Source organism: Saccopteryx bilineata, chromosome 4 (assembly GCF_036850765.1).
Source record: "Saccopteryx bilineata isolate mSacBil1 chromosome 4, mSacBil1_pri_phased_curated, whole genome shotgun sequence".
Lineage (NCBI taxonomy): Eukaryota > Metazoa > Chordata > Mammalia > Chiroptera > Emballonuridae > Saccopteryx > Saccopteryx bilineata.
In genome coordinates, this window is record NC_089493.1 from 203,888,555 (window position 1) to 203,915,869 (window position 27,315).

Genomic DNA, 27,315 nt, shown 5'->3' on the forward strand with positions numbered 1-27,315 from the left:
ACCAGATTTCTGCTGACATCAGTTTGGCAGATTCTATTTTTGCCACATGAACTCATTTTCTGGGGTACACACTATGCGGTTCTAATTCCAGACCGCAACAGAGCTGCACCTTCCATCATGAAACTTAATTAGTATTGAATGCTTTTGAGTTTTTATTAAGGGCGTGCTTTCAGAAAATATACAGCCTTCCTTCTGCAAACAGTGCGCACCACTGGACGACCTTAGTTAAACGTCTTCAACTGGGATACGCATTCGGCTTTCCTGTGCTGGGGGGGCCAGGAACTTCCAACCACTGACTCGCATGTTTAGTTGTATCAGAAAATGATTGTGGTTGGATTTCCCCCAAGACTCAGACGCCTTGAGTCTTTAACCTAGTGTTGTTAACATAAAAACTTCTTGCTATAGAGAAGGTTTTGCACAACAAAACAACTGAGAAATACAAGAAAAGTTAGGTAAATTTCTGTAGAAAATTCTGGTCCTAAAGTGTCATATTAGACACAGAATTTGAAAAAAACAAAAATGTATGGAACTGTGGGTGTGATGAGCTGAGGGTAAGCACAGGCAGGAGCGTGGTCTGATACCCACACTGCCACCTGATTGTTATTTTAGGTCCCATCAGTCCCACTGCACCGCTCATTTTTTGAGGTTAGTATCCATAAGTTTCCCTTGCCTTGCCCACTTTTCTCAGCAGAGTGAAACAATGAGAGCTCAGAAATATTTGTTGATTAAACAATGGAGGACACACACTGGTAGACTAGAACTTTTTTTGGAGGGGCTGTTCTTTTGGTTAGTGGGGTTCTGCTCTGGGTAGTAAAGCTGCTTCCCTCAGTCCCTCCCTGGGAACCTAAATTCTATCAAGAGGACACAATCAAACGGGCAATATAAACTACTGGGCCTGGAAATTCATCCCAGGAGCCACTGAAGAGTTAATTCAGTTCTGATATCAGAATTATGAGGCAGAGCTAGAAGGATTACACACAATGGATTTATAACACAATAAGATTTTTTTTTAAAAGAGGACAAAAGTAGTGACTGGGGACGTTTCAGATGAAGAAATAACCATGTTAACCTTGCTGCTTTTTAAACATTTGCATCTGTGAATTGCAGAGGCTCATCATAAAGCAGATTGCCTATATCCACTGAAAGCCATTCTGGCATGAGAAATTTCTCTCACATAAAGCGAAACAGATGTGTGAGAGGGAAAAGCAAACTCTCTTTTGGGTGTATCGACATTTGGAATTATAGTTATCGCAGGAACTATATATTGTGTGAAACAATGAATATATTATAGAATCTTGACCATACTATATTCCTAAAAACTCAATATAAAAATCAGAGACTTAATATCTGGAAAATACTAATTATTAATGCAGATGAAAAACAACAGTCTATTCACATTTCATCCACAATTTTTTTCAAAAAAATTGGAAGGTTATCTGCCAACTGAGCTAACTCTGAACCAGAGATTATATACCCAGAATTTCTGGCCCAGTGCCACCCGGAAGATGTGAATTCAGATATACTTGACTGTTTAAGTGATTAGAAGAAGTGCCACATCCTTGTAATCAGGAGAGAGGACAGCACGGTCATATGCAAATGTATCTGCAGAGTGGGAGCCACAAGCAAATCCATTTGGAAACACAAGAGCACTCAGAAGCTGCCACTGGAGGAGAAGGTCGGGACTTACTAGTAGCAGGCAAGTGCTCAGCTGTCTGCTAGGTCGTGGAAAGCACACAAGAGGAACACAAGGGCGCACGGGCACTGGCCTGGGAGGAAAGCACGGTGTCCTGGAGGACACCCACCTGGCACAAGAGAAGAGTGTTTATGGGAGAGAGGATAGGAGGCAGAGCAGATACAACCTTCAAGGAGCAACCAATCTGAAATCAGGCTGGGAAAGCTGTTCAAGGAACCTTCAAATGTGATCTACCATATCTCCCCATATATAAGACGACCCCATGTATAAGATGCACCTTAATTTTGGGGCCCAAAATTTGAAAAAAAAAGTTTTACATAAAGTTATTGAACTCATGTTTTATTCATCATAAAATTCATACAACTCCTCATCACTGTCAAAACTCCCAGCCATTAGCTTGTCCTCATCTGTGTCTGATGATGAATCACTGTCTTCAACAATGAGCGTAAAAACAAGCGCAAAAAAGTGGGGAATGCAAGTAAAAAAATCCACAACCACTGAATAAGATGCACCCAATTTTTAGATCCCAAATTTCTTGGGAAAAAGTGCATCTAATACGTAGGGAAATACGGTACATATAAAAAATATATATGTAATAGATTGGGAATGGCAATATGACAGTCAAGATCAATTTGGCAGAAATGAATGCTAGTATGATTGAAATAACTCCAAATAGTTGATATGATCACATTACAGAAACAAAGTCACAGGTACACTCTGTTCAAATAGGTACACACAGTCACACACACTCACACTCACACTAGAAGTAACATTGATGCAGCTTAAAGGACTCAGAATTGTCCTGAGCACACATGAATGTAATAATTGATGTCAGTGATTAAAAACGTTATAAATTATGAGTGTGCACAGAAAGAATTAGTAAATATATCTTCACTGATAATTTTTCCACTTTTGCAGTTCTACAAATTAAACTTTCTGCACCTGAAGCCACACAGATAGATAAATATCTATCACTTAAAAAACTGTGGCAGTGATTTGTACTCTAAATCATTGCGTCATGCAGTACTCTACAAATCTGTATTTTCCTCATTTTTGTATTTATTATGACTATCAGTAAAAGAGAGTTCTCTTCATTTTCTTTTAATTTTACTAAATAGATTTCCTGAAATTACATTCTGATGTTCAAAATTGCTTGAGTGAGAAGAAAAATTATAAAACATAAATATCAAACACTCTCTGGCCTGACCTGTAGTGGCGCAGTGGATAAAGCGTTGACCTGGAAATGCTGAGGTCGCCGGTTCGAAACCCTGGGCTTATCTGGTCAAGGCACATATGGGAGTTGATGCTTCCTGCTCCTCCCCCCTTCTCTCTCTCCTTTCTCTCTCTCCCCTTCTCTCTCTCCTTTCTCTCTCTCCCCTTCTCTCTCTCCTTTCTAAAAAATGAATAAATAAAAAAAATTTAAATATCAAACACTCTCCAATAAAAACACTTAGATAGTAATCCATTTAAAAAGAATGAGCTTCAGCCCTGGCCGGTTGGCTCAGTGGTAGAGCATCGGCCTGGTGTGCAGGAGTCCCGGGATCGATTACCGGCCAGGGCACACAGGAGAAGCACCCATCTGCTTCTCCACCCCTCCCCGTCTCCTTCCTCCCTGTCTCTCTCTTCCCCTCCCGCAGCCAAGGCTCCATTGGAGAAAGGTTGGCCCGGGCGCTGAGGATGGCTCCATGGCCTCTGCCCAGAGTGACACCCCAGATGGGCAGAGCATCACCCCCTGGTGGGTGTGTCAGGTGGATCCCGGTCGGGTGCATGCGGGAGTCTGTCTGACTGCCTCCCTGTTTCCAACTTCAGAAAAATACTAAATAAATAAATAAATAAATAAATAAAATAAAAAGAATGAGCTTCAAATTCTGGTTGTATAACTAAACAAAGGCACCACATCATAAAAGGTGGATAGAACATTTTCATATTTAATTCTGTTACCACTTCCTCGATTGCACTAACTGTCAATGCAGTCTGAGATGTCCGTGGGCTTCCCACTTCTGAAGGAAAATAAATACGCAGAGCAAAAAAGTATGCTGAAAATACACACAGCCTGTCCTCCATTTGCCAAGTCATGCTTCTTGGCACAGAAAGAGTGTCTTGTAATTTGGATAAGGCCCTCTGCAAAGTTGTGGGGCCCTGCTCTCTGAGACCTGCTCTCCCCTTATCTTGAACCTGTGAGTCATAGTGAGATGTATGAAAAGCAATCAATATCCCAGATACAAAGCAGGGAAGGAGCTTTTCTACCCTTCTGCCTCCCCTTCTCTCTCACTCACTCTTCTCATCCCGCAGCCATGGCTCACTTGGTTCGAGTACACAGTCCCCGGAGCTAAAGATGGCTCTGTGGAGCCTCTGCCTCAGGTGCTAAAAATAGCTCATTTGCAAGCACGGGCCCCAGATGGGCAGAGCATTGGCCCAGACTGGGGTTGCTGGGTAGATCCTGGTTGGGGGACATGTGGGAGTCTGTCTCCAGTCTCCCTCTCTCACTTGCAAAAGAAGGAAAAAAAATAAAAGAAAGGAGCTTAATTGCTCAGCTCAGTCATCTGACTCTGCCACTAAAAGTCCTTCTTTGTTTGGCTCCTGGAGAACTTTTCCTTTCCTTGTGTTATTCTCCAACCCTATCACATTCACCCTTAGGAACACTTTTCTGGGCAGTGGGCCCTGGATCGCCAGCTGTCATTTCAAGGTCAGAGATAACCACATACTGGGCAGCTGTTGTTGACCAAATTATCTGCCTCTAGACCTTTGGCCCTAGGTGTGGCTTCTGTGATCATGTGACTTATGTGGTGGATCTAACCAGTGACTTCACGATAGGGGGATTATCTGGGCAGTCCAACCTAATCGTGAGTCTTAAAAACAGAGTTTTCTTTGATTCATAACAGAAAAGTCAGAAAGATTGTAGACATGACAGGGATTTGACAAGAGAAGATTCCTCTTTGACTCTGAGACAAAGGAGATCATGGGGCAAAGACCTGAGAAGAGCCTCTAGCGGCTGGGAGCAGTCCCTATGGGGAAACAGTGATTTCAGCCCTAAAACCACAGCGACTGAATTGTGTTAACAACCTGGAAGAATACAGTAGCTCTCTGGGACCATTTGTGCCAGTACTTTACTTGTCTCCCAACTCAAGTGTCAATCAGCTCTCTACCTGGAGAGATTAAAAAATGGGCATTAGGAGACCCAAAATAAACAATAGTTATAGCTCTTACTATTTTTGTCCTTGTTCAATGACCCATTCAAACAACTACTTTATTCTCTCCCTTATTTGCACTGTCCTCCCCAATTCCATGAAACTGTTAAATTTTCCTTTCTACCCCTTGTCTACCAGGGTTTATAGTTCATGGTAAAAGCCTCTATACTTGAGCTAGATCCTTTATGCTCCCAGGACCCCACCTGGCTTCAAAATAAGCAATCCCTTCCTAGATATATGCCTGAATATAAATATAGAGCATCTGCACACAGATCTGGAGCAATCAGTGAGTGTGCCTTTAAGAATTAGATAGCACGTCTTGTGTAAAATAAACTTGAACAGAAATGAGTCAAATTAATATTCTTGGCATACAACCAGGGTTGCTCAGACTTGAGCATTTGGGACTGAGATAGCCATTATCCTGGATACTTTTATTGAGACCCGAGATCAGTATTTGGGATAATTTCCCCATCTAAGGTCCAGAGCCTTAACCAAACTACTTGGTGCTCAGCAGAACAGTGCTATGGAATCCAGCTCTTCTGAAATCTTTCAGAAATCCCACTTCCCTTGTGTTTAAATCAAAAGACTTCTCCCAACATAGCTGCTCTTACTTCTGAGAGAGAGGAGAAATTATTTTCAAACACCTTGCTTGATCCTCTATTGTAGCTAAGGCCCCTTTTTCCTCAAACAACTTTGCTCAATCCTTTTTTCAGGGGCTTGGTTTATTTTCCTTTGTATTCTAAGTGGATGTTGAGGTGTGTCCCCATGCGGCAGCCCCATCAGACCCCTGGGAGCAGGGGCTCTGTGCCATTTATCTTTGTATCTAGAGCCTCCACACATGCTTTAGGACTCTGATCTGAGTAGAACACTGTCAGGTTTCAGGTGGGGGTTTAAGGTCCCATGATCCAGGGAACAAAGGCCAGGGAGCAGCTACAGCTCAGCTTACTCCTGGGGTCCCGCAGGGAGCTGAGGGCCCCACAGCCCCAGAAGGCTGAGAAGAAGGGGAAAGGCATGAGCAGTCGGGATGGAGAGGTGGGAGTGCCCACCCCACTCCGCCCCGGGGCTGGCAGCCGGCAGGGTCACTTCCTCTCTGATTCTGTCTTGTCCCTGCCCCGGCTGAGGCTGAGTGCATTCCCTGCAGAGTGGAAGTGAAACAGGGCAGTTGTTGTTTCAAAGCAGAAAAAACATAATGGTGGAGGGAAAATGTGAGGAAAGCATTTTTCTTGATTTTTTTAAATGTATGTTATGGGAGTAATCAAGAAGATAAAATATGAAGTAAACTCTGAACCACAAAGGAAAAACATTTTCTATTATCCTTTAGAATCTTTTATACTTTATCTAATCACTTATTCAATCACTCAGCAAACCACATGCACCCTGATTTGGGCAAGCGTCCCTCTACTCAGCTCATCTGTGTGCTTGTTTGTCCTCTAGACCAGAGGGTCCGGCACAGGGACCGCCCCCGTTCACACATTCCCCATGCCCAAATGGTGCCGGAGGCAGCAAGAGCTTAGGGCATGCTGGCGGGCCAGCCATGGAGACTAAGAAGGGGCAACAGAAGTAGAGAAGTGGGGCAGTCTTGGGGACAAGAGGCCAAGTGTTCCCAGGGGTGGTGCGCAGTGACGAATGTCACGAAAGGCCAAGTCGGCTCATCCTGAAAACCAGCAAAAGGATTTGGAAATTAGGAGACTACTGGTAGGTAACCTGAGGGGGGTGCTGTTTGGGGAAGAAGATAAATTGCAGTTGGTTGAAAAGTACAGGAAGAAGTACTCACTCACTATTGGGCACAAATAAATATGTTTTTAAAAATTCACCTAAATGTATGTTGTTACATGACTGGTGAAATAAACTACAGAATACTATGCAGCAGTTACAACAACACAGTAGAGCCACATCAGGGTTTCTTAATCTCAGCTTATCAGCAATTGGGTAGATAATTCTTTGTCATGGGCTCTCCTGTGCATCTGTAGATGTTTAGCAGCATCCCTGGCCTCTACTGACTAGATCCCAGAAGCACTACCACCTGGCTTGTAAGCACTAAAGATATCTCCAGAAATTGCTGAATGTCCCCAGGACAGGGGGTAGGAGGAACTGCCCCTAGCTGAGAACCAGTGTTCTATATGTACTGACCTAGAAAGATCTCCAAGGCAGATGTTTGAGAATTTAAAATATGTTGAAAAAAGTACATTTTATATAACACCCCTTATGTGAAGAAAGTATTTTATATATATATACACACACATACACATACAACTCCATAAACCCCTATTTTATATATATATTTTTTTGTTTTCTCTTTTTTTAAACTTAATGTTTTTAATATATTTTTTCATTACATTATAATAAGTCATTAGATTTACATACATATTTTTATTTATTGATTATATGATAAAATTTAGTTGTTTTTTATTCTAATGTTTCTCTTTTTTTAAATAAATTTTTATTAATGTTAATGGGATGACATTAATAAATCAGGGTATATATATTCAAAGAAAACATGTCTAGGTTATCTTGTCATTCAATTATGTTGCATACCCCTCGCCCAGAGTCAGATTGTCCTCCGTCACCCTCTATCTAGTTTTCTTTGTGGTATATTTAAGCATATCTACAGTGCTCATTTTTGGGGAGGGGACTGGGGCTGGGATTCAGAGAATTTTGGCTTTATTTGTACTGCTTTAAAAAAATGAAAATGTATTTGGCATTAAAATTAAGTTTATAAATGAATGTAAGTTGAAGTTCTGGAGAAAGCACGTATAAATTCTCCTTGACAAAGTTTAGAGATGAAGAAAGGTGACCAGAATGGGGAAGAATTAAAGGAAAGAAATTTTAGGATGTGGGAAAATTGAGCTAAGTTCAGTCGTTACAATTTTGTATAAAGCATGATGAGGAAAGGGTGGAATAATTCCTAGAATGCTTCCACTTATTAGCTCAAGATTTCAATAATGCTTTGCCAGCAATGACTTTCCCACTACAGTTAAATATGCATCAAATGATAGAATTTCTGTTTTTCCACTGCATGTTTCTTTAATTTGTATTTCTTTGGAGTGCGTACATCTTTCTGTAACTAAAGTGCTGATGCCATTATGGAAACTGTCACTATTCTGAGTCGGAAACCCTGAGAATCAACGCCGGCTCTGACTTGTGTTTGGTCTGGCAGGCTGCGTACACTGCAGGAGTATATTTGCTTTTCATTAATTTGTTTGTCATTTTTCTCCATGATCTATGAAACATTTATTTCCCCCGAAGCAAAAGAATCTGAAATGTCAGAGGTTTCTCTTGGTTCTGCCGGGGTAATGAATTGTTGAGAAAAAGAAATTTTTCTTATATGCTGTTTGATTGTGGAAGGGGACATTTTGTGACCTTTGGCTATTTCACAGTGATAATGAATTTCCTGACAAATGTGGAAACTTCGGGCTTCTTTATTAAAATAATAACGTTTGAGGAATAACTTTGACCTGGACCTTTGTAGAATTAATCAAATGCAGATTTTGGAAAAATTGATGAGTTTGGTCTTTACTGAGACACTCTAATTTATCCCTGTCACTGAGGCAGTACACAGATCCACACCACATAAAAACATCGAACAATTAACTACAGACCCAAGTCCCTGAACAGAGATTAGACATGTGTGTTTGGTGGGAGGATGCACCGGCTCAGGGACTTTGAGCCTGATCACACCATTGCTTTGTTTCTTTTTTTGTTTTTGTATTATTAATTTTTTTAACTTATTGATTTTAAAGAGAGAGAATGAAAGAGAGAGAGAAACACTGATTTGTTGTTCACTTATTTATACACTCGGTTGACTGGTATGTGCCTTGAACCTGCCACCTTGGTGTACTGGGAAGATGCTCTATTAACAGAGCTAACTGGCCAGAGCTGTTCTTTCTTTCTTAAGTGTAAAAATAACACAAACTTGTAGAAATTCTGGTTTGTACTTAACAGAATGAAAAAGGTAATAAAAAGCATCCATCACCCTGGCCAGTTGGCTCAGTGGTAGAGCGTTGGCCTGGCGTGCAGAAGTCCTGGGTTCGATTCCCGGCCAGGGCACACAGGGAAAGCGCCCATCTGCTTCTCCGCCCTCCCCTCCTTCCTCTCTGTCTCTCTCTTCCCCTCCAGCAGCCAAGGCTCCATTGGAGCAAAGATGGCTTGGGCGCTGAGGATGGCTCCATGGCCTCTGCCTCAGGCGCTAGAATGGCTCTGATTGCAGCACAGCAATGCCCCAGATGGGCAGAGCATCGCCCCCTGGTGGGCATGCCGGGTGGATCCCGGTCGGGCGCATGCGGGAGTCTGTCTGACTGCCTCCCTGTTTCCAACTTCAGAAAAATACAAAAAAAAAAAAAAGCATCCATCTTCTTACTACAAAGCAAATGGACTATCAACATTTTGGTTTATTTTTTTAATCCTATTTTGATGCCTGTATTTTCTAAATAATTTAGGTGATAGTGAATATAAATTTTATATTGTAGTTTTCTTCCCATTTAAATATGGCACATAATGTTTTGTTCTCAATCTTTAAATACTTGAAAGGAAACCTGTATGGAGTCCTCTTACAATGTTCCAAAGTTACCAATTCATGGGGAAAAAAAAGTAATAGTTTTCTTTTTTATAATAGAAACATAAAACTACCATCTTCCTTCTGAAAACAGTAAGTGATTAGACTTATATTTCAGAGTCTCTGAATTTGTTTATGTCATTCTTTTTGAGAGGTGAGGGAAGCCTCCTGAGTCCAGGATGCACGAGGCGCTCACACAGCGACTCTGAGGAAGATGTTTTGTGTGCCTCAAGGTCAGAATGGCTGACCACCAGGTCCCAGCTATGGCTTTGAGAGCCAGGGGGACGCAGGGATGTCAAGACCAACCCCAGAGTAACCTCTCAGCCAGGGGTCCCCAAACTACGGCCCACGGGCCGCATGCGGCCCCCTGAGGCCATTTATCCGGCCCCCGCCGCACTTCCAGAAGAAGCACTTCTTTCACTGGTGGTCAGTGAGAGGAGCATAGTTCCCATTGAAATACTGGTCAGTTTGTTGATTTAAATTTACTTGTTCTTTATTTTAAATATTGTATTTGTTCCCGTTTTGGTTTTTTACTTTAAAATAAGATATGTGCAGTGTGCATAGGGATTTGTTCATAGTTTTTTTTATAGTCTGGCCCTCCAACAGTCTGAGGGACAGTGAACTGGCCCCCTGTGTAAAAAGTTTGGGGACCCCTGCTCTCAGCCATTTACATAGGCCTGAGCCTGGGGAATTTACTTTCCACACAGAAGTAGCACCGTTGGTCACCAAGTTTCTCTACGTATTCTCTCTGGGGGCTGGATGGTTTGACTAGCCCCAACCTCCATACTCTGCAGGGCCCAAAGAGGTACTTGAAAAGAGTCAGAACCCACCACCCAAGCAAGGTCTCAGGGAATTTAAGTAGGAGAAGTTAGCTACCTCATTCTTGACTTGGGTACTACTTCCTGGGAGGCAGCTGTTTAGTTCACTGCCATTTTTGGAGGTTTAGACTTTCTTTCTGAATGTTGACAGAATGAAACAAAAGGAAAAAGGAGCCAAGCTTCTGAGATGAGCTCTGAAATCTTCAGGCCTTGATGACTTGAACATATTTTGAATCTTTTTCATCAAATGCCAGATCACTTTAAAATCAGAAAACAATTTGGCATTTGGAAAATGAGAAAGATCATGCAAACTGTTGTCCAGCTACCCTAAGCAGTAACTTTGCAGTAGTGGGGATTATAAACACTTACAAACCAGTTCTGAAATGTAAGATCTCACACCCCTATCATTAACTGCATCCCTCACAAATATCTGATTAGCTTCAAATCAAATATTCATACAAATATTTTAAAAATTGGGTGAAAGACCTTTCTAGACTATGGGCTGGCTACTCAAAATATGGTCAGAGGACCAGCAGCACTGGTGCCACCTGGCAGCTGGTTAGAAATACTGAATAGGCTCCACCCCGGCCTCCTGAAGTAGGTCATCTATATGCTCATTCAAGTTTGAGAAGCACTGGTTTAGAGTAAGGTGACAGTCCATACCTTTAAAATGCAAGTGTTTTCTACCTAGTGGTCACAGGTGGCTTCTCAAGTGATGCAGGAAGCTTGTTAGGACTGTTCACAGACTACTTCTTCCTTCCCCATTGATAGCCTGATTTCCTCACCGCCTTACTGATTGATGGCCAGAATCTGCCCTTGACTGCTGAGAGAGACTATAGTTCAGGCAACTATCTGTGATGTTTTGAAGCAGGAAAACTCTTGACTTGGGGCCTGTTTAAGGGGGCAAAAAGAGGCTGATAGTCTGAAAGCACCTGTGTGGCTGGAATGACTGCACTGATAACATCGTGCGTTTTGACAGATACAGTGTGACTCTAAAGAGTGTGTTTTTCTCTCACTTGCTTACAGCTGCTTCTAGAAATAAAGCAGCCTATGGACAACATACCGTATCTCCCCATGTATAAGATGCTCCCATGTATATGATGCCCCCATGCATAAGATGCTCCATGTATAAGATGCTCCATGTATAAGATGCCCCCATGTATAAGATGCCCCCATGTATAAGATGCCCCCATGTATAAGATGCTCCCATGTATATGATGCCCCCATGTATAAGATGCTCCATGTATAAGATGCTCCATGTATAAGATGCCCCCATGTATAAGATGCTCCATGTATAAGATGCTCCATGTATAAGATGCTCCATGTATAAGATGCCCCCATGTATAAGATGCCCCCATGTATAAGATGCCCCCATGTATATGATGCCCCCATGTATAAGATGCCCCCATGTATAAGATGCTCCATGTATATGATGCCCCCATGTATAAGATGCCCCCATGTATAAGATGCCCCCATGTATAAGATGCCCCATGTATAAGATGCACCTTAGTTTTGGGGCCCAAAATTTGAAAAAAAAAAGTATTACATAAAGTTATTGAACTTAAGTTTTCTTCATCATAAAATTCATGCAACTCCTTATCACTGTCAAAACTCCCATCCATTACCTTGTCTTCATCTGTATTTGATGACAAATCACTGTCTTCTTTTATTGCCTCATCCTCAGTTCCATCTATGGCATCTGAAATGCCACATTTCTTAAATGACTTGACAACGATCTCGATTTTGATATTATCCCAGGATCTTTTCTCCCAGGTACAAACTTCTCTTATAGTTGGTTTTCTCACTCTTCCTGCTGGTGTCAAATTGTCCCCAGAAGACTTCATCCATTGGTTCCATTTGTCTCTCATGGCAGCTTTGAAGGGTTTGTTAATACTGACAATCAGGTGGTTGGAGCTGGGATATCAGGCCTCCAGGTATGATGGCAAGTTTTGTTTTTTGCTCCGCAGCAATCTCCTTTGTGTTTTTTGTTATGTTTGCCCTGAACTGATCAAGCACCAATGGGGCAGGTTTGTGTAAGAACCCACCTGGTCTCCTTCTCCAGACTTTCTCAGACCAGATCTTCATCCCATCCTGATCCATCTAATCCTTGTCATGAATGTAGACAATCACTCTTTGAGGAATGTCTTCTTTTGGCATTGTTTTACATTTGAAAATCAGCATAGGAGGCAGCTTGGTTCCATCAGCACAACAAGCTAGAACAGCTGTATAATGGCTCTTTCCATGTCCACTTGTCTTCACAGTTACAGTTTTCACTGCCTTCTTATCAACAGTTCTGTTACTTGGGACATCAAATGGAAGGGGACTTCATCCATATTTGCCATTTTTCCCAACTCAAACTGATGTGTCTTCTGACACTGAATGACAAAATGATGGTATTCAAGGACCTTTTCTGCTCAGAGCTTTCGGGCATCTTTTGGGCAAGTCTGGTGCATGTACGCATGCTTAGTCCATTCTGTTTCATGAACCTGAAGCACCAATTGTGTCCTCCTTTGAAATCAGTAACTTCTTTTCCATCAGTAATTCTTCTTGCCTCATGCTGGACCATCTTTGTGAACACAGGATTTCCAATGCCCTTTGCTCTTCAATCCATGTCTTCAATTCCCTCTAAATCAGGCCATTTTGCTGACTTGCCTCTCATGGCCTTCTTCTGTCATGACGTTTTCAGTAGGGTTTCTTTTTCCCATAGCCAGTCTCGGATTGAGTTCTCAGTTGGAGGAGGGCCAATTTTATGATCAGCAGCATGATTTCCATTCACTTTTGCAAACTGGATCATTTTAACCTGAATTCAGCACTGAATAAAAATCTTTCCTGGGCAAAATGTGGCAAAATGTAACCTACTGTAATATACTGGGAACAAGTGCGAAACAAGGAATGCAAAAGCAACAAGTGTGAAAAAGCAGGAAATGCAAGTAAAAAATCTACAAACACTGTATAAGACGCACCCAGTTTTTTGAAAAAGCGTGCATCTTATACATAAGGAAATATGGTAAGTTTTCAGGAGTGCTGAAAGCATGCCAAGGTCAGAACTGAGTTTGGTTTGGCAGTTAGGAGAATTTAAACTTAAACTTAGTTTTGTTTTTCTTTAATTCAACTTAATCACCAACACTTGAAGAAGTGGCATGAAGTTATCTAAAAGAAAGCAGATACCTCACAAAAGAAAGGTTGATGTCATCCTTGGAGCTGCCAAGTCATCAACAAAATGGAAAGTGATTTTTAAAAGGGAAAATATAAAATTATGAAAAACATGCCATTCTCAGATTTGCTTACATGCTCGTCCAAGTGTCTGGTGATTTATGTATATCTTCTCCTTCCACTGTTTTCTAATTTGGTTTCCATTGTCAATATTTTCTTTTTACAAGATTGTATATTCATTTGAGTGTGTTGCTGGATAAATGCTGCTGAAAAAATGACCTCATATAAATTTGAAAATGTGGTGAAATTAGAAAAAGAAAAAGGTTTACATTTTTTTCTGGTCCCTAACATTAAAATTTTTAAATATTAGTTAGTTAGAAATTGGGTATTATACTCTAACTTGTCCAAGAAATAGTCAAAATCCAACCCTCAAATTTCTTTAAGTGAAATACATACGTTACAAATAATTCCTGTATCTCAGGCAAAAGATGATAAGAAAGGTGGTACTTGAGCTGAGTTTCTCCTCCCTCTTTTATTCTTCTTTTCTCTTTAGATAAGGAAGCTGAAAGTCAGATATGCACTCAATTATTGGCTGGGAGGAGTTTTTACAAAATGATATTAAAAAAGCTCTGAAATGAATTTTTGTAAGTAGTCAAAATAATCGTGACTTCCTGCTTAAGTCATAAATTACACTAGTGTCGGGCTCAAGTAAACTTAAATCTCTTAAACTTGCCATCAATTAAGTGAAATCTAAGTTTTCTGTCTTATTTTGTAAACAAATATTAGCTATCACAAATCAAGCACCTCTGACATTTAATTTCTTTTTAAAAAATCTGTTAAAGTCTTTCCCAAGTTTCTTTTTTTTAAAAAAAAAACTATTTAAATAAAGGACATTTATTCAACAACTGCTTTTTGCTGTGCCACTGTCCTCGGTGCTTGGGCACAGTAACAAATACATAAGACAAAAAGGCCTGTCCTTCTGGAGCTTAGTTTAATGAGAGAGGAAGATGATAACTAGTTATTTAAAATATCATTATGCCAGATGTTGACATGCACTCTAAAGAAGGCAATGCTGGTATGGGGATGAGGCCGTGATGGGGCAGTGCCTAGTTTCTGTTCTTTATCTGTCCCCATGTGATTCCTCGCAATTCCCTTGTTTAATCTTGTCTGTACCCTGTTCAAACTGCTTGTGCAGAAACATTTAGAAAGGAGAGCAATTAGCACAGGTATCTGATACCCCTCATATTTTGAAGGGAGATGCTGAAGTTGACTGAAATCTCCAGTCCTAAGAAAAGCAGTACAATAAGACAAGGAAAAGATATAGGCTTAGAAAGGAACAAATTGTCATTATTCACAGATAATTTTCTTATTGACATATAAAACCAACAAATTATCAGACTTGATAATAAGGTTTAATAATGTCATTTATTCCATATAAGATAAAATCTCAAAAGTAAACTGCATTCGTATACACTAAAAACTAACAGAATTCAAAAAGAAAAGGGAACCATTTATGGCAGCAACAAAAGCATAAGGTACCTAAAAATAAACTTAATAAAAAATCTTGACCCTGGCTTGTTAGCTCAGTGGTAGAGCACTGGCTCGGCATGTAGAAGGCCTGGGTTCGATTCCCAGTCAGGACACACAGGAGAAGCAACCGTCTGCTTCTGCACCCCTCTCCCTTCACCTTCTCTCTCCCTCTCTCTTCCCCTCCCGCAGTCATGGCTCTAATAGTTTGAGCAAGCTGGCCTCAGGCATTGAGGATGGCACCGTGGCCTCGCCTCAGGTGCTAAAATAGCTTGGTTGCCGAGGAACAGAGCAGTGGCCCCAGATGGGCAGAGCACTGACCCCCCGACCCTGGTAGGAGGCTTGTTGGGTGGATCCCAGTCAGGGTGCATGTGAGAGTCTGCTTCCCCGCCTCTCATTTAATTAAAAAAAAAATCTTGAAAATTGTAATGTTTTAGAGGAAGTCATTAGAGAAGATTACATCAAAGTAGAAGTATATGGCATTTGTGGAAAGACTTGATGTTGTTAAAAATGACAACACTCTCCAAACTTAGCTATAGATTCAATGCAATTTCAATTGAAATCTAAACTTTTTCAAGATGGTGGGCATTACAATATTGACTTTGCTATTTTAAAACTGTAAAACTACTTTGCATTAATTCTATTATACCTAAGACACATTTTTTAAAAAGCCAAATATAAAAGATTAAACTTTTACAGGACTAGAAGAAAATATAAGTGAATATTTAAACTCAGAATTAAGAATTAGAACATTTTTTAAATAATAAAAGAATTCTATAAAATTTTAATTGAAAAGATAGCATAAAATAAAATTTAAAAAATTTGCTACTCCATGATTATTTTATATATAAAGTTCTTATAAATTTATAAGAAAAAATTTTTTAAAAGACAAACTAATATTTATGGCCCCAAATATTCAATAACCATGAAAAATAAGCCTCGTTTCAGCAGTAATCAAAGAAATTAATATTAAAACAATATTCTTTTATTTACATAATTGGTACATTTTAGAAAAATGCTAATCTACCCTTTAACCAGTATTTTAAGAAATAAGCATTCCTCTGTAGTGATGGTAAACCTATCAATTCACACAATATTTCAAGGAAGCAACTGGGCCACATATATCAAATGATCTTCAAAATGTTTATGCCCTTTGACCCAGGAATTTTGTTTTGGACATTATCCTCTAAAAATAATGGATGGTCATTGCAGCTTCATCTGTATTAATGAAAAATTGAGAATATCCTAACAAATGCAAAAATAGGGTCATGGTTAAGTATTTCCCCATGTTAGAATGGCAGTTACATGTCAGAGAATACCATGGCAATCATTAATAAAAGTGTTTCACAAAAATTTTAAAGATGAAATATTCCTATGCTGAATTATGCTAAAAATTAGGTAATGAAATAATACATATTATATGATCTGAGTTCTGTAAGGACCTGTGTAAATGCGTGTGTCAGTTAGCGAGTGAAGGGGGGAGAGAGGAAAAGAACACCAAAATATTAACAATGCTTACTTTGGGGGGTGGGCAGGAGAGTTGGATTAGAATAATTTCTACTTTTGTCTCTGAGCTTTTCTGTATTTTTCAAAATTTCTACACAAAACCCCTCCTATATACAATTTGTATGTAAAAAATAAACAGGGAGCTTCCCATGCATACAAGATCAAATCTAATCTCCTTAGTCTGGCACATGACCCTAGTTTCTCCTCCCCATCTTCTTTCCCGCCTCCGGTTGTCCCTGGCACAGCCTTGCCTGCACCCCTTTACTCACATTCTTCTATGTCCCAAGATGCCCTTCTCTGTCTCAGGAACTCTTACCTCCAGGCTCAGAGCAGGCTCCCTTCCCTCCTTCACTCTCGTCCCAGGGCGATAATGAGTCTCTGGAAATGAGCTGCCAATTAATCAAGTACAGCTAGTACTGTTTCTACCACTGTTGCCCTGAACTGTTATTTAATTTCTTTTAAGTTTTTCATGTTTTTGTTCTTCTCTCTAACTAGGTTATAAACGACGCTTTGTATTTTTCATAAAAGCTAGTGAAACAAGAGGTGTCTGTAGTTGACAGAATAAAGGCCCCCCAAGATGCCAATGTCCTAATCCCAGAACCCATAACTATGTTAAATTACTTGCAAAGTGACATTAAGGTGGTAGATGGAATTAAGGTTGCTAATCGGCCGGCCCTGACAGGATGACATGAGGAGACCATCTTGGATCTGAGTTGGCCTAAATGCGGAAGAAGTCAGGGGAGGAGATGTGCTGATGGAAGCAGGGCTGGTGTGATGTGCTGAGCAGAACTCAACCCTCCACTGCTGGCTCTTAATGGAGGAAGGAGGCCACAGGCCAAGCAAGGTGGGCAGGTTCTTTGGGCTAGAAAAGGCAAGGAAATAGATTCTACCCCCGCCTCCAGAAAGGAACGTTGCCCTGCTGACACTCTTGAGTTTTCGTCCCGTGAGACTCAGAACAGACTTTTACTCAACAGAATTGTACGATAAACTTGTGTTGCTTTAAGTCACCAAGCTTAGAGTAATTTGTACCAGCATTGGTAGAAAATTAATAAAGTGTTAAACAGTATTTACTTTTGTTCACATTAAAATCAAGTAATGATAAAACCAAAGTTGTTAAAATAACAAATTTAAAACTATACTTTCTGTGGAAGTCTAGCTTAACATCTCCCGATGCCTCATTTATTTCTCCTTAGTGCTATATGTACATTTAATTTAGAATGCTTATCATTTCTTATTATTTTATTTTGTAATTGTGTTATTTTAACTATGTATTTTATTACTGTGTTAATATCAGCTCCTGGGCATATATTTTTCCCCTCGGATTCAAAAGACTCTTAAGAAGCAGGGACATGTATTCAGTCCCTGTGCACCTACTGCCAGGGGTAACAGATTTCAGTCTATACATGCCTGTTACTAACATTTTACCTTATGGGTTACCGAAGGCAGACACGTACTAAGCCAGGGGTCCCCAAACTTTTTACACAGGGGGCCAGTTCACTGTCCCTCAGACCATTGGAGGGCCAGACTATAAAAAACTATGAACAAATCCTTATGCACACTGCATATATCTTATTTTAAAGTAAGAAAACAAAATGGGAACAAATACAATATTTAAAAAAAAGAACAAGTAAATTTAAATCAACAAGCTGACCAGTATTTCAATGGGAACTATGCTCTTCTCACTGACCACCAATGAAAGCGGTGCCCCTTCCGGAAGTGCAGCGGGGGGCCGGATAAATGGCCTCAGGGGCCACATGTGGCCCGCGGGCCGTAGTTTGGGGACCCCTGTACTAAGCTCTCTGCAGCCTGCTTCTCAGAAGTGTTTTTAAAAGTTTTATTTTAGCCTTAGACATAAGCACCCTATTGGCCCCTGAAAAACTATGACCATGTTAGTAAATATTTAGAAAGTGAAATTACTCATTTTAATTTTCTTGGCTATGTCCCACAAAATTTAGTGAGGTTTTTATGTTTTATTCCAGAATTTTATGGTTGTCTATTTCAAGAAAGGTATATACATTAATCTGTACAAATTTTAAGATTTTAAGATTAGGGAAGTGAGGTAGGAAGATGTCTGGTCTAGCCTAGGAGAGAAAGGAAGGAGAGATCCCTAAATCTTGAACAGAGCTGGGTCTGAAGTAGGCTCCATGTGGAGAGTGGGGTGACCCAGTTCTGAAAGGAACTGGTGAAGGGTTGTCTACTTTTGTGTTGAGTGTCAAAATCAGCACCGAGCTTTTAACCAGCTAGGATTACAAGGCTACTCTTAGAAACCATGGCTAAAATTTCTAGGCTCAATCAAAATTAAATCAAAGTAAGCAAATAAATAAGTGGTCAGTTGGAACAGGAAAACTTGGTATCACTGTAACCCTGGGAGGAAAAATAAAAAGCTGGTGTGTAAATGGGGTTCTGGGCAAGTAACCACATGGTGTGCAGGAGAGAAGTCAGCAAGGCAGCTGGCTGTGGCCAGACACCCTTCACCCAGAGCTGGGTCCGCCCAGGCCCTTCAAGTCAACTTCAGTTATCTGGCCATGGGAAGCCTTAAAAAAGTTGCTTGCCTTAATTTCTCCAAACAGCAAATTGGGGTAGTGGGATTTGCCATTTCTGTATAGCCTAGGCCTGTGGAGAGCATTAACTAGTGTTTTTAAAGTGCTGTGGATTTGGTTTGTTTTATCTATTTTCTCGGGATAAAAGCCAGTACGCCAGCACCGAGTGTTAACAGGGAAGGTTTGGTGTCTGTTACTTGAGATGCACCACGAAGCAGGGGGGATGGGCCATGGCACTTGGGAGACTGCCTTTGGCATCAAAAAGGCCACATTTCCAAACACACTTTAGCACTCCCAAAAATGAAGGAGGCAGAATTTGAACATGAAAAAGGAGCAGAGTTATCTGTGCTCAGACTCTGTGACTGAGGGCATGCACCAACCCACCCCAGGGAAAACTTGACGAGCCACTAAAGAAAATATTGGCAGCCAGAAAAGACATAAAATGCTGCTCACTTTTTGACAAGCTATAAAATGAGTTCCTATGTTAGGTGAAGAGAAAGAACTGTAACACAGGCAGTCCGGGTCTCAGGACTGACAGCAGAGGAGAAACGTCGTCACACACCGGCTTCTGCGACCAGGCCCGGCGGGCGGAGGGATCGGGGACCGCGGGGCGGCCCCAGCTCGCCATCACTGAGAACCCAGCAGCCTCACAGATACGACAGTCTCATAAGAACCCTCTGAGCTGGTTGTTCAAAATAAACCTTTATGGCTTTATTTCTGATTATGAAAATTACATGTTCTCATTACGAAAAATTAAACCTGTAGAAATACAGAAAATAAAAGTATACATATTCCCCCCTTCCAATCCCAACAGCCAGAATATAATTTCTGTTGACTACTGTTTAGACATATTGACAATATTTGCCCTCAATTTATAGGTGATGAAACAGAACTCAATGAAATTATCCATAGGCTCGCAGGTAACAAATCAAAGCTGGGATCGAAACCCAAGCCTTTTGGAAACTCCATAACTCTGCATGCTCCATGAGGCTACACTGCCCTGTCTCTACACCTTGCTCCCTTATTCCATCAACAACCTCAAATGTACAATAATTACTACAAGGCACTGAGAGGTTTCTACAACTAGTTTCACAAATAGAAGCTGCTAAGTCATAAAGATATAATATACAGCATAAGGAATAGAGTCAATAACATCGTAATAATTACGTATGGTGACAGATGGTTACTAGACTTACTGTGGTGATCATTTTGTAAAGTACATAAATGTTGAATTACTATGTTGTACACCTGAAACTGACATAATACTGTATCCAATTAAAAATAAATTAATCCTTTTAAAAAAAGCTTTGGGTAAAAGAAAAAAACCCAAATAGAAACTGCTATCATCTAGCTATGTGAAACCACAAGGCTAGTGTCACTGTAGACCCATTTTTCCAGCCTCATTTAAGTGTATAATGCTTTATCAACATGCCGTTATTTGAGTGGCCTGGCCATAGCTAAGGTCTGGGTGCCCTTTTCCTGCAGAACCAGCGCAGAAGAGGAAGCATGGAGACTGCTGTATTCAGTAGGACGTGACTTATGTCTGAGGCTGGGACCTGGAGAGCCCTGGCTTCCAGCTCTGTTATTTATTAGCTGTGTGTGACCAATGCCTCAATTTCTCCTTTTAGATTATAAAGAAGATGAATGAACTGAACACCAGGTACCTTCTACCCTCTGGCATTGTATGCAATGATGAGCAATCTCATCACTGAGTGTCGGTGTGCCTCATAAATCCCACCTAACTTTTTCTTTACTCTGTTCAATATCTGATTTCAGGCAGAATGGTAGAAAGTTGCCTCTGCATTGCTACTTCTCAAATATGTACAGAAAGAAATGAAAGTGCTTTGAAAATACTGTATGATGTTATTCCTCTTGCTAGAATTATTCTAATTCAATCAGTGGATGATACCCTACTGAAACAATTGATTTATTAGCATGCATTTTTTCAGCATGTAAAAAATCTCTGATACGTAAGGCATCGAGAGAGCTGGACAGATGAAACCCGCCTTCCTTGGGGCTTATGGCTCTGAGTAAGGAAGGCATATAAATATGAATAATTACATTATGAGGCAGCAAGAGCTCAGTGTCCTATGATGCTCCAGAGAAACTCAAGGGACTCAACTTTGGGGGAGTCAAGGAAAAGTAGGAATGTGAATTGGGCCCTAAACAAGGACCAGAGAAGCAGAGGAAGCTGATGGTGACGGAAGGCACTGCAGCAGCGCTGAGGGGTGCTCCGGCCGCGTGACGGCAGGAGGCAGGCCAAGGAGTCTGCCTGCAGCTGTGGGCAGTTGGAAACCACAAACAGCTGTCAGGCAGGGAAGCCAGAGGCGGTGTTCATGCCCTGTTCCAGACCAGTTTCTGCCAAAGCTTAAAGCCTTACTGACCTCTAGTACCTACAATAGCTCCTAGCACGTTGTGAGCAGACAGCCAGCATCTACTGAATAAGTTATCTTGGAAATGGCATCCTAATATCAGGAAGTACACTTGAATATTTCTCTAAAGAGGGAAACAGTGGCTCCAAGCATGCAAATCTGGACAACTCTCGGACCTCGAGTATAGATTTGGCAATTTCACTACAGATAATGATCATGCGCGAGAGAGGAGAGGGAGGGAGGAGTGCTCATTTACCCTGTAATCACGAGTAGAAATAACATCTCATTATAACCTTTAAAGAGAGGAGGCCCTTTAAATGAAATAGTAACAGAGCTGGGCAGAATCACTTTGAAGACGGCCTTTGGTGGTGTGGAAAATGCTAACATCTGTCAGTGCCCTTCAGCTATAATCAAGCTCCATCAGCAGAATCTGCGTCTTTGTATGTGTGCATGTGTGTCAGGTATATATTGCACACTACACAACCAGATGTATGTGAGAAGGCTAACAATGCACAGAATGCCACTTCTGACTGCCAATGTGAGTTGTGGCTGCAGATGGAGTAGGGTCATTACCTCAGAACAGCCCAGATCAAGCCTGAAGCCTGTGCGTTAAGCTAATGCCTTTGAAATAAGTTTTACTCCTGGTCTGAGGCAGGCTACCTAGAACATCAAGGAAGCACGGAAGTTGGAGCTGGAGCTCTTCAGAACTACACTGGGCTAACCTTACATCCACAGGATCTCGGGGCCTAACTTGGGATCACGGGTGCTCCCCATCACTTTGGATGTTTCTGGGCTTCCCCATAAGTCAGCTTAAACGGCCCTCTCCATTCCTATTGGCTCTCTCACAGGTTTCCTCACAGCCCAGCCGGCACTGCCAGAGAAAGACCCCAATTGTATGTCAGCCTGCTAGAAAGAAATATCTTCAAGACACAGTGGAGTCAATAATCCTTAGGGTTTATTCTTAGGAAGGAGACAAGACAAAAAGGTCAGACTGAACAGAGCCCAAAACATGTCTGCCAAGATTACCTCAGAACAAAGCCCCTAAAGATGAATAAAAAGTGTTCTCAAAGCACACAGGAAAGCAGCTGCAGCCACACGTGTGACACTGTCCATGGGGCAGGGGGCGGGGGAGGAAAATGGCAGCTGATTTGAGGCACCGAGAGGACCAGTAACCAGTGAAACAATGAAAGAGAACTTGCCAGGAAGGCAGGAGCCCCGAGAAACAGCAAGAAGAGCCGGTGCCTGGGACTCGCAGGGGAAGTCAGGATGGGCTAAACCCAGAGGTGGGTGGTTCAGAAATATATTTGTCTATCAAGGAGGTCTGGGGAACACAATTACTGCTTGCTTTACTTGGGGCTTATTTTTTCATGGTTTTTACAGTTTGTCTATGTGACCATTAACATAAAATATGAAAACTTGGAGAAAAGGCCCCTAGTGTTGCCCATGTATGAGCAAGAGGTGGCATTTTGCTGCTTGCAGGCATAGACAGCACTGAATGCTGTCCAGTTTTTGTGGTCAAATTGTGAATGTAGTTCTACATTGATGTCAAGACCTGACATTGTCCCTTACTATACACAGAAATCAGAGCAAGAGGCCCAAGCTAGCAGGGAAAGCCTGGAGCGGCTTCCAGAAGTGGGGAAGGTGGGGCAGAAGGAGAAAGCGTCCTGGAATCTGTGACAGCAACAAGGGTCTTAATAAGTCCACCAGTTTATATGTGTGAAACCAACTCCAAACAAAGTGAAGGGCCTTGCTCAAGACTTTATGGTCTATGGGTGGCAAAGCTAACATGATTCTTTATTCTGATTTCCATGCCTTTGTTAACTTTTACACCAGAGCTAGGGACACTTTAGGGAAGACAGTGAAAATCACAGTAAGCAGCACTATGGCCAGGTGACATAGGAATAGAATTCATAAGCTCCCAATTCTGACAGCAAGGCAAAATATTTCTTGGTGAGTGAAGGGGGCTCAAGGCATTTCAAGTTAGTGGGTAAGAACAGTTTACAATGATAATGTGGGCAGCATATCAGCATATTGCTGAATTTTATATTGGGTTTATGCAGTGCATAAAATTACTCAGAAATTTTAAAAGCCATCCCTGCTTCTCCTCATTTCCTTCTGAGAGATTCTGATAGCACTGGCCCTTGGGTAAGAATCACTGCTCTAGTGATCCAGTTACGGAATGGAACATGTCATAGCCCTTAGGTGTACTGGGGCAGAGAACAGTTTAATAGCCACGATCAGTGGCCTCACAGGAACTATCACAGTCTGTGGTTCTCTTATGTAGCTGATCAAATCATCTCCCAGCACTTTTTACTGTTGTTGTTGAGACAGAGAGAAAAGACAGAAGGAGAGAAGCATCAGCTCGTAGCTGCTGTCACTTCAGTTGTACACTGAGCTTCTCATATGCGCCTTGCCTGGGGCTAAGCCCCTGTCCCCTTGCTCATGCCAGTGACTTCTGGGCTCAAGTTGGCAAGCTTTGGGTTGAGTCCCCCAACTCAAGCCACCAAGCCAGGGCTGATGAGTCCAAGCTCAGAGCCAGTGTCCTCAGGGCTTTGGACCAGGGACCTCAGTGTTCCAGGCTGATGCTTTATCCAGTGTGCTACCACTGGTCAGGCTCATTTCCTATCACCTTCTATAATAATTCCTCTAGGCCAAGAGAAACATAGGTAATTAAAAGTTTTCTATTAGCCACATTAAAAAGGAAAAAGAAACAGGTAAAATTCATATTAATAATACGTTTAACTCAACATATACAAAGTATGCCATTTCAACAAGTAGTAAATATGATATATCCTACTTTTCATACTAAGTCTTCAAAATCTTATGTGTTTTTAATATTTATAGCACATTTCAACCCACAATTAGCCACATTTCAAGTGTTCAATAGCCACATATGGCTAGTGGTTACCATACTGGACATATAACTACCTTTGCCTCTCTCATTCACAAAAATTTACACCATCAGAAATAGAAAATTTTCCATAATGTAGCCATTTCTACTTGTCTCAGCGACTTCTCCTTTCTAAGTCTAATGCTTCCACTTTGGTCTTTATTCCATTCCAACTCATCTCCACTCAGTCATCAAGTAATCATTAGGAGTGCTTAAGTGCTGGGTCTTTGTGTTAACTTATGAGGATGGAAAGATTAGTAAGACATAGAGACTGACTTCCAGGAGCTCTCAGCCTAGTGGGAAAGAAAACTCTTACAAGAGAATTCAATGGATGCTAACCAGAGACACTGCGAAGGGGTGAACAGAGGAAGGGGTGACTGCTTCTTCCTGGGCCTCCTGGAGAGCAGGCACAGAGATGGGACATTTGGGCTGGGTTTTCAGGGATGAGCAAAAATTGTGGAGAGGCAGGGAAAGTTGTTTCAGGCAAAAGGAAAAGCATTTTTAGGACATAAAGTACAATTATCTGCATGTTTGGAAATGGCAAGTGTCTAGAAGGGTGAGAACATGGCAAGGGTGCCTGGAGTGAAGCTGGTGAAGTGAGCTGGGTCTCGGATGCCTGATGCTACTGGGGGATCATTCTCTGAGCAAGGAAACCTCGTTAGCATAGACTGGAGAGGACAAAGATGTGAGGAAAGCCTGAGTAAGGGCAGCACTATGTTTAGAAAGGAGGGGTTGTGAGCACCCAAGTGAAGGAAGGAAATGTAAGAGCACTATTTCCTGAAGTCTGTCTCAAGATGAGGCATTATGATAGAACTTGGGCAAAGGGTGTAACAGGTAATGCCTTCCAGGCTCAAACCCCAGGGCCGCTAGCATGGTGTTATACAGGACCACCACAGCCTGCTGGGATCTGAGAGCATGAAATGGCCTCTTTCCCTGAGGAATTCATAGAGCTACCTAGGGGTTCATTCAAGCAGAGACAGAACCATGCTAAGTTACTTCCACGGTGGCTCAGTAAGTCGTGCCTGTGAGATACAGTGAGTGCTGGGCAGCACCTGGCTAGCTCAATTAGATAATATGATAGTTAATTTGACCTCGGGTTTTCTGGAAGAAGGAAACAACAATATGACATTTACAGTGAAAAGGAACCTCTGAGGTCGATGGGTTCTCCCGTCACAAATGCAAAAGCTGAGGCACGGAGAGTGAAAACCTCACAGGCCATACAGTTAGCAAGTTGCAGAGCTGAGAACAGAACTCAGCCTCCGGGACACCAACGCCACAGTGAGACCAGGACTACAGGTGCTCGGGAGAAGTGCTTACCTCCATGGAAAGTTCACAGGGGAAAAGAGAAAGCAAGGCTAGAGACACGCTAGGTAATAAAACTGTCTTTGGGAACCAAACAGATGCAGTCGGCAGCAATGAGCAGGGCACTCACATGGGGAAATGTCCACGAAGGCAGGGTCGATGTTGTGCAGCAGCTCCACTCTGGGAGACGGGCTTCCTTCACTAGAAAAGAATTTTTTAGGAAACATTAATTTTCTCTCTCAAATACATATGGATGATTTTAATACTTCCTATCCTTATACTTGTAGGAAATAACAAACCTGCCAGTTAACAACTATGTCAAGAATTCAGAGATCTCCAAACTCTGTGGTTGGTGCACCTATCTTCAAGTAGTCATCATTTATCTACATTATAACAATGACTGAACATTTATATAAGAACGTCAATGTCAAGCATATTTAAAAAGTGAGTCTTCTGACCTTTTGCAATAGACAATGTGGCTGTAGTTCAACAGCAGCAAATAAGTGAGAAAAACTAATGTCTTCCATGTCCCAATTGGCCACATGGCTAGAAGTCATTTAATACAAATACATGTGAAATATACATACCTCTTCAACATTAAAAAAAAGAGGGTACATGCAAATACAATCACTCACTACAACAGTGCTGAAAAAAAACCTTGGAGAACACTCAGTCCAACCTCCTCATGTTACAGATGTGGAAGGCACATAGTATGTTATTGGCCAAATAATGGTTGTATGACTCTCAAAATAATGTTCTTTAAAAATGGGGAGCATAAAAACCATCAAATGTATGTGGGGTGTGAAATATCCAGGTCATTTTGTTAGTATATACTCAGCCTTATGGAAGGTATTAGATACGATCTCAGTCATTGGGATAGACCTGTAGACCACCTGATAATCCAGTAGAAAGTTGCCAAATACTGTTATCACCTTGGGATTTGTACATACCTGAATGACCAGTTCAGGCTCCTGATGTAATAAAGAGGCCATGTTTTCAGGTGGCTCAATATACTCACACCCCAAACTCACAGCTAGTGGTCTACAGCAGTGGTTTAGGATTATAAGGACCATATAATTTCAAAAATACCTGAGTTGTGATTGGCATTATTGTATTTGCCAAGTAAGGAAATAGTAAAACAAAATTAAATTAATTAAAAACAAAACAAAGAAACTTCAACTATCATCACCGTTATTTTTTATTTTCTGGTGCGAGTCCCTTATTAGATGTATAATTTATTAATATTTTCTCCAATTCCATGGATTGTCTTTTTGCTTTCTTGATAGTATCATTTGCAGAACAAAAGTTTTAGAATATGATACAATTTCTTCCTCGAAAGTATATGTACCAAAGTAGGTTGTATGAAAAAAAAGTGTTTTGCATGCTCATAACACAATTTTTAATAATATCAACTGTGTGATCACCACAGTCTTACAGAATAAAATGAGGCCTCATTAAACTCATAAAATACTTACGGGATTGGTTATTGCTATATTACAACATAAGTTAGCTTCTATCTTCTATATGCTTCTACATGTACTTATATATAATGCTACAAATATTATTGTATTTTATTATTCCAAAGATTCATTTCCATACAACCAAAGCACTACAAAGTGGATAGTGTTAATTGCTTCAACAGTTTATGGTCTTACTTCTGCCCAGTTCTGAAGGCCTCGCTTTCTCCTATGCAGAACAGCATTGTGTTTAAGAGTTCAGCCTTTCAGAGTGTGCATCTCAAATCCACAATCTACTGGCTGTTTTTGAGCCTTGG

At 41.2% G+C, this 27,315-nt stretch overlaps 1 protein-coding gene across 2 annotated transcripts in view; it reads right to left on the bottom strand.

The window, feature by feature from the left end:
* Nucleotides 1-27,315, bottom strand: part of ARSB (arylsulfatase B) — a 272,665-nt gene that overhangs the window by 61,835 nt on the left and 183,515 nt on the right. For both annotated transcript variants that reach the window (XM_066273638.1, XM_066273637.1), the window contains one exon: nt 25,672-25,742. In XM_066273638.1, the coding sequence (XP_066129735.1) occupies nt 25,672-25,742 (71 nt within the window). The remainder of the gene's footprint in view (nt 1-25,671; nt 25,743-27,315) is intronic.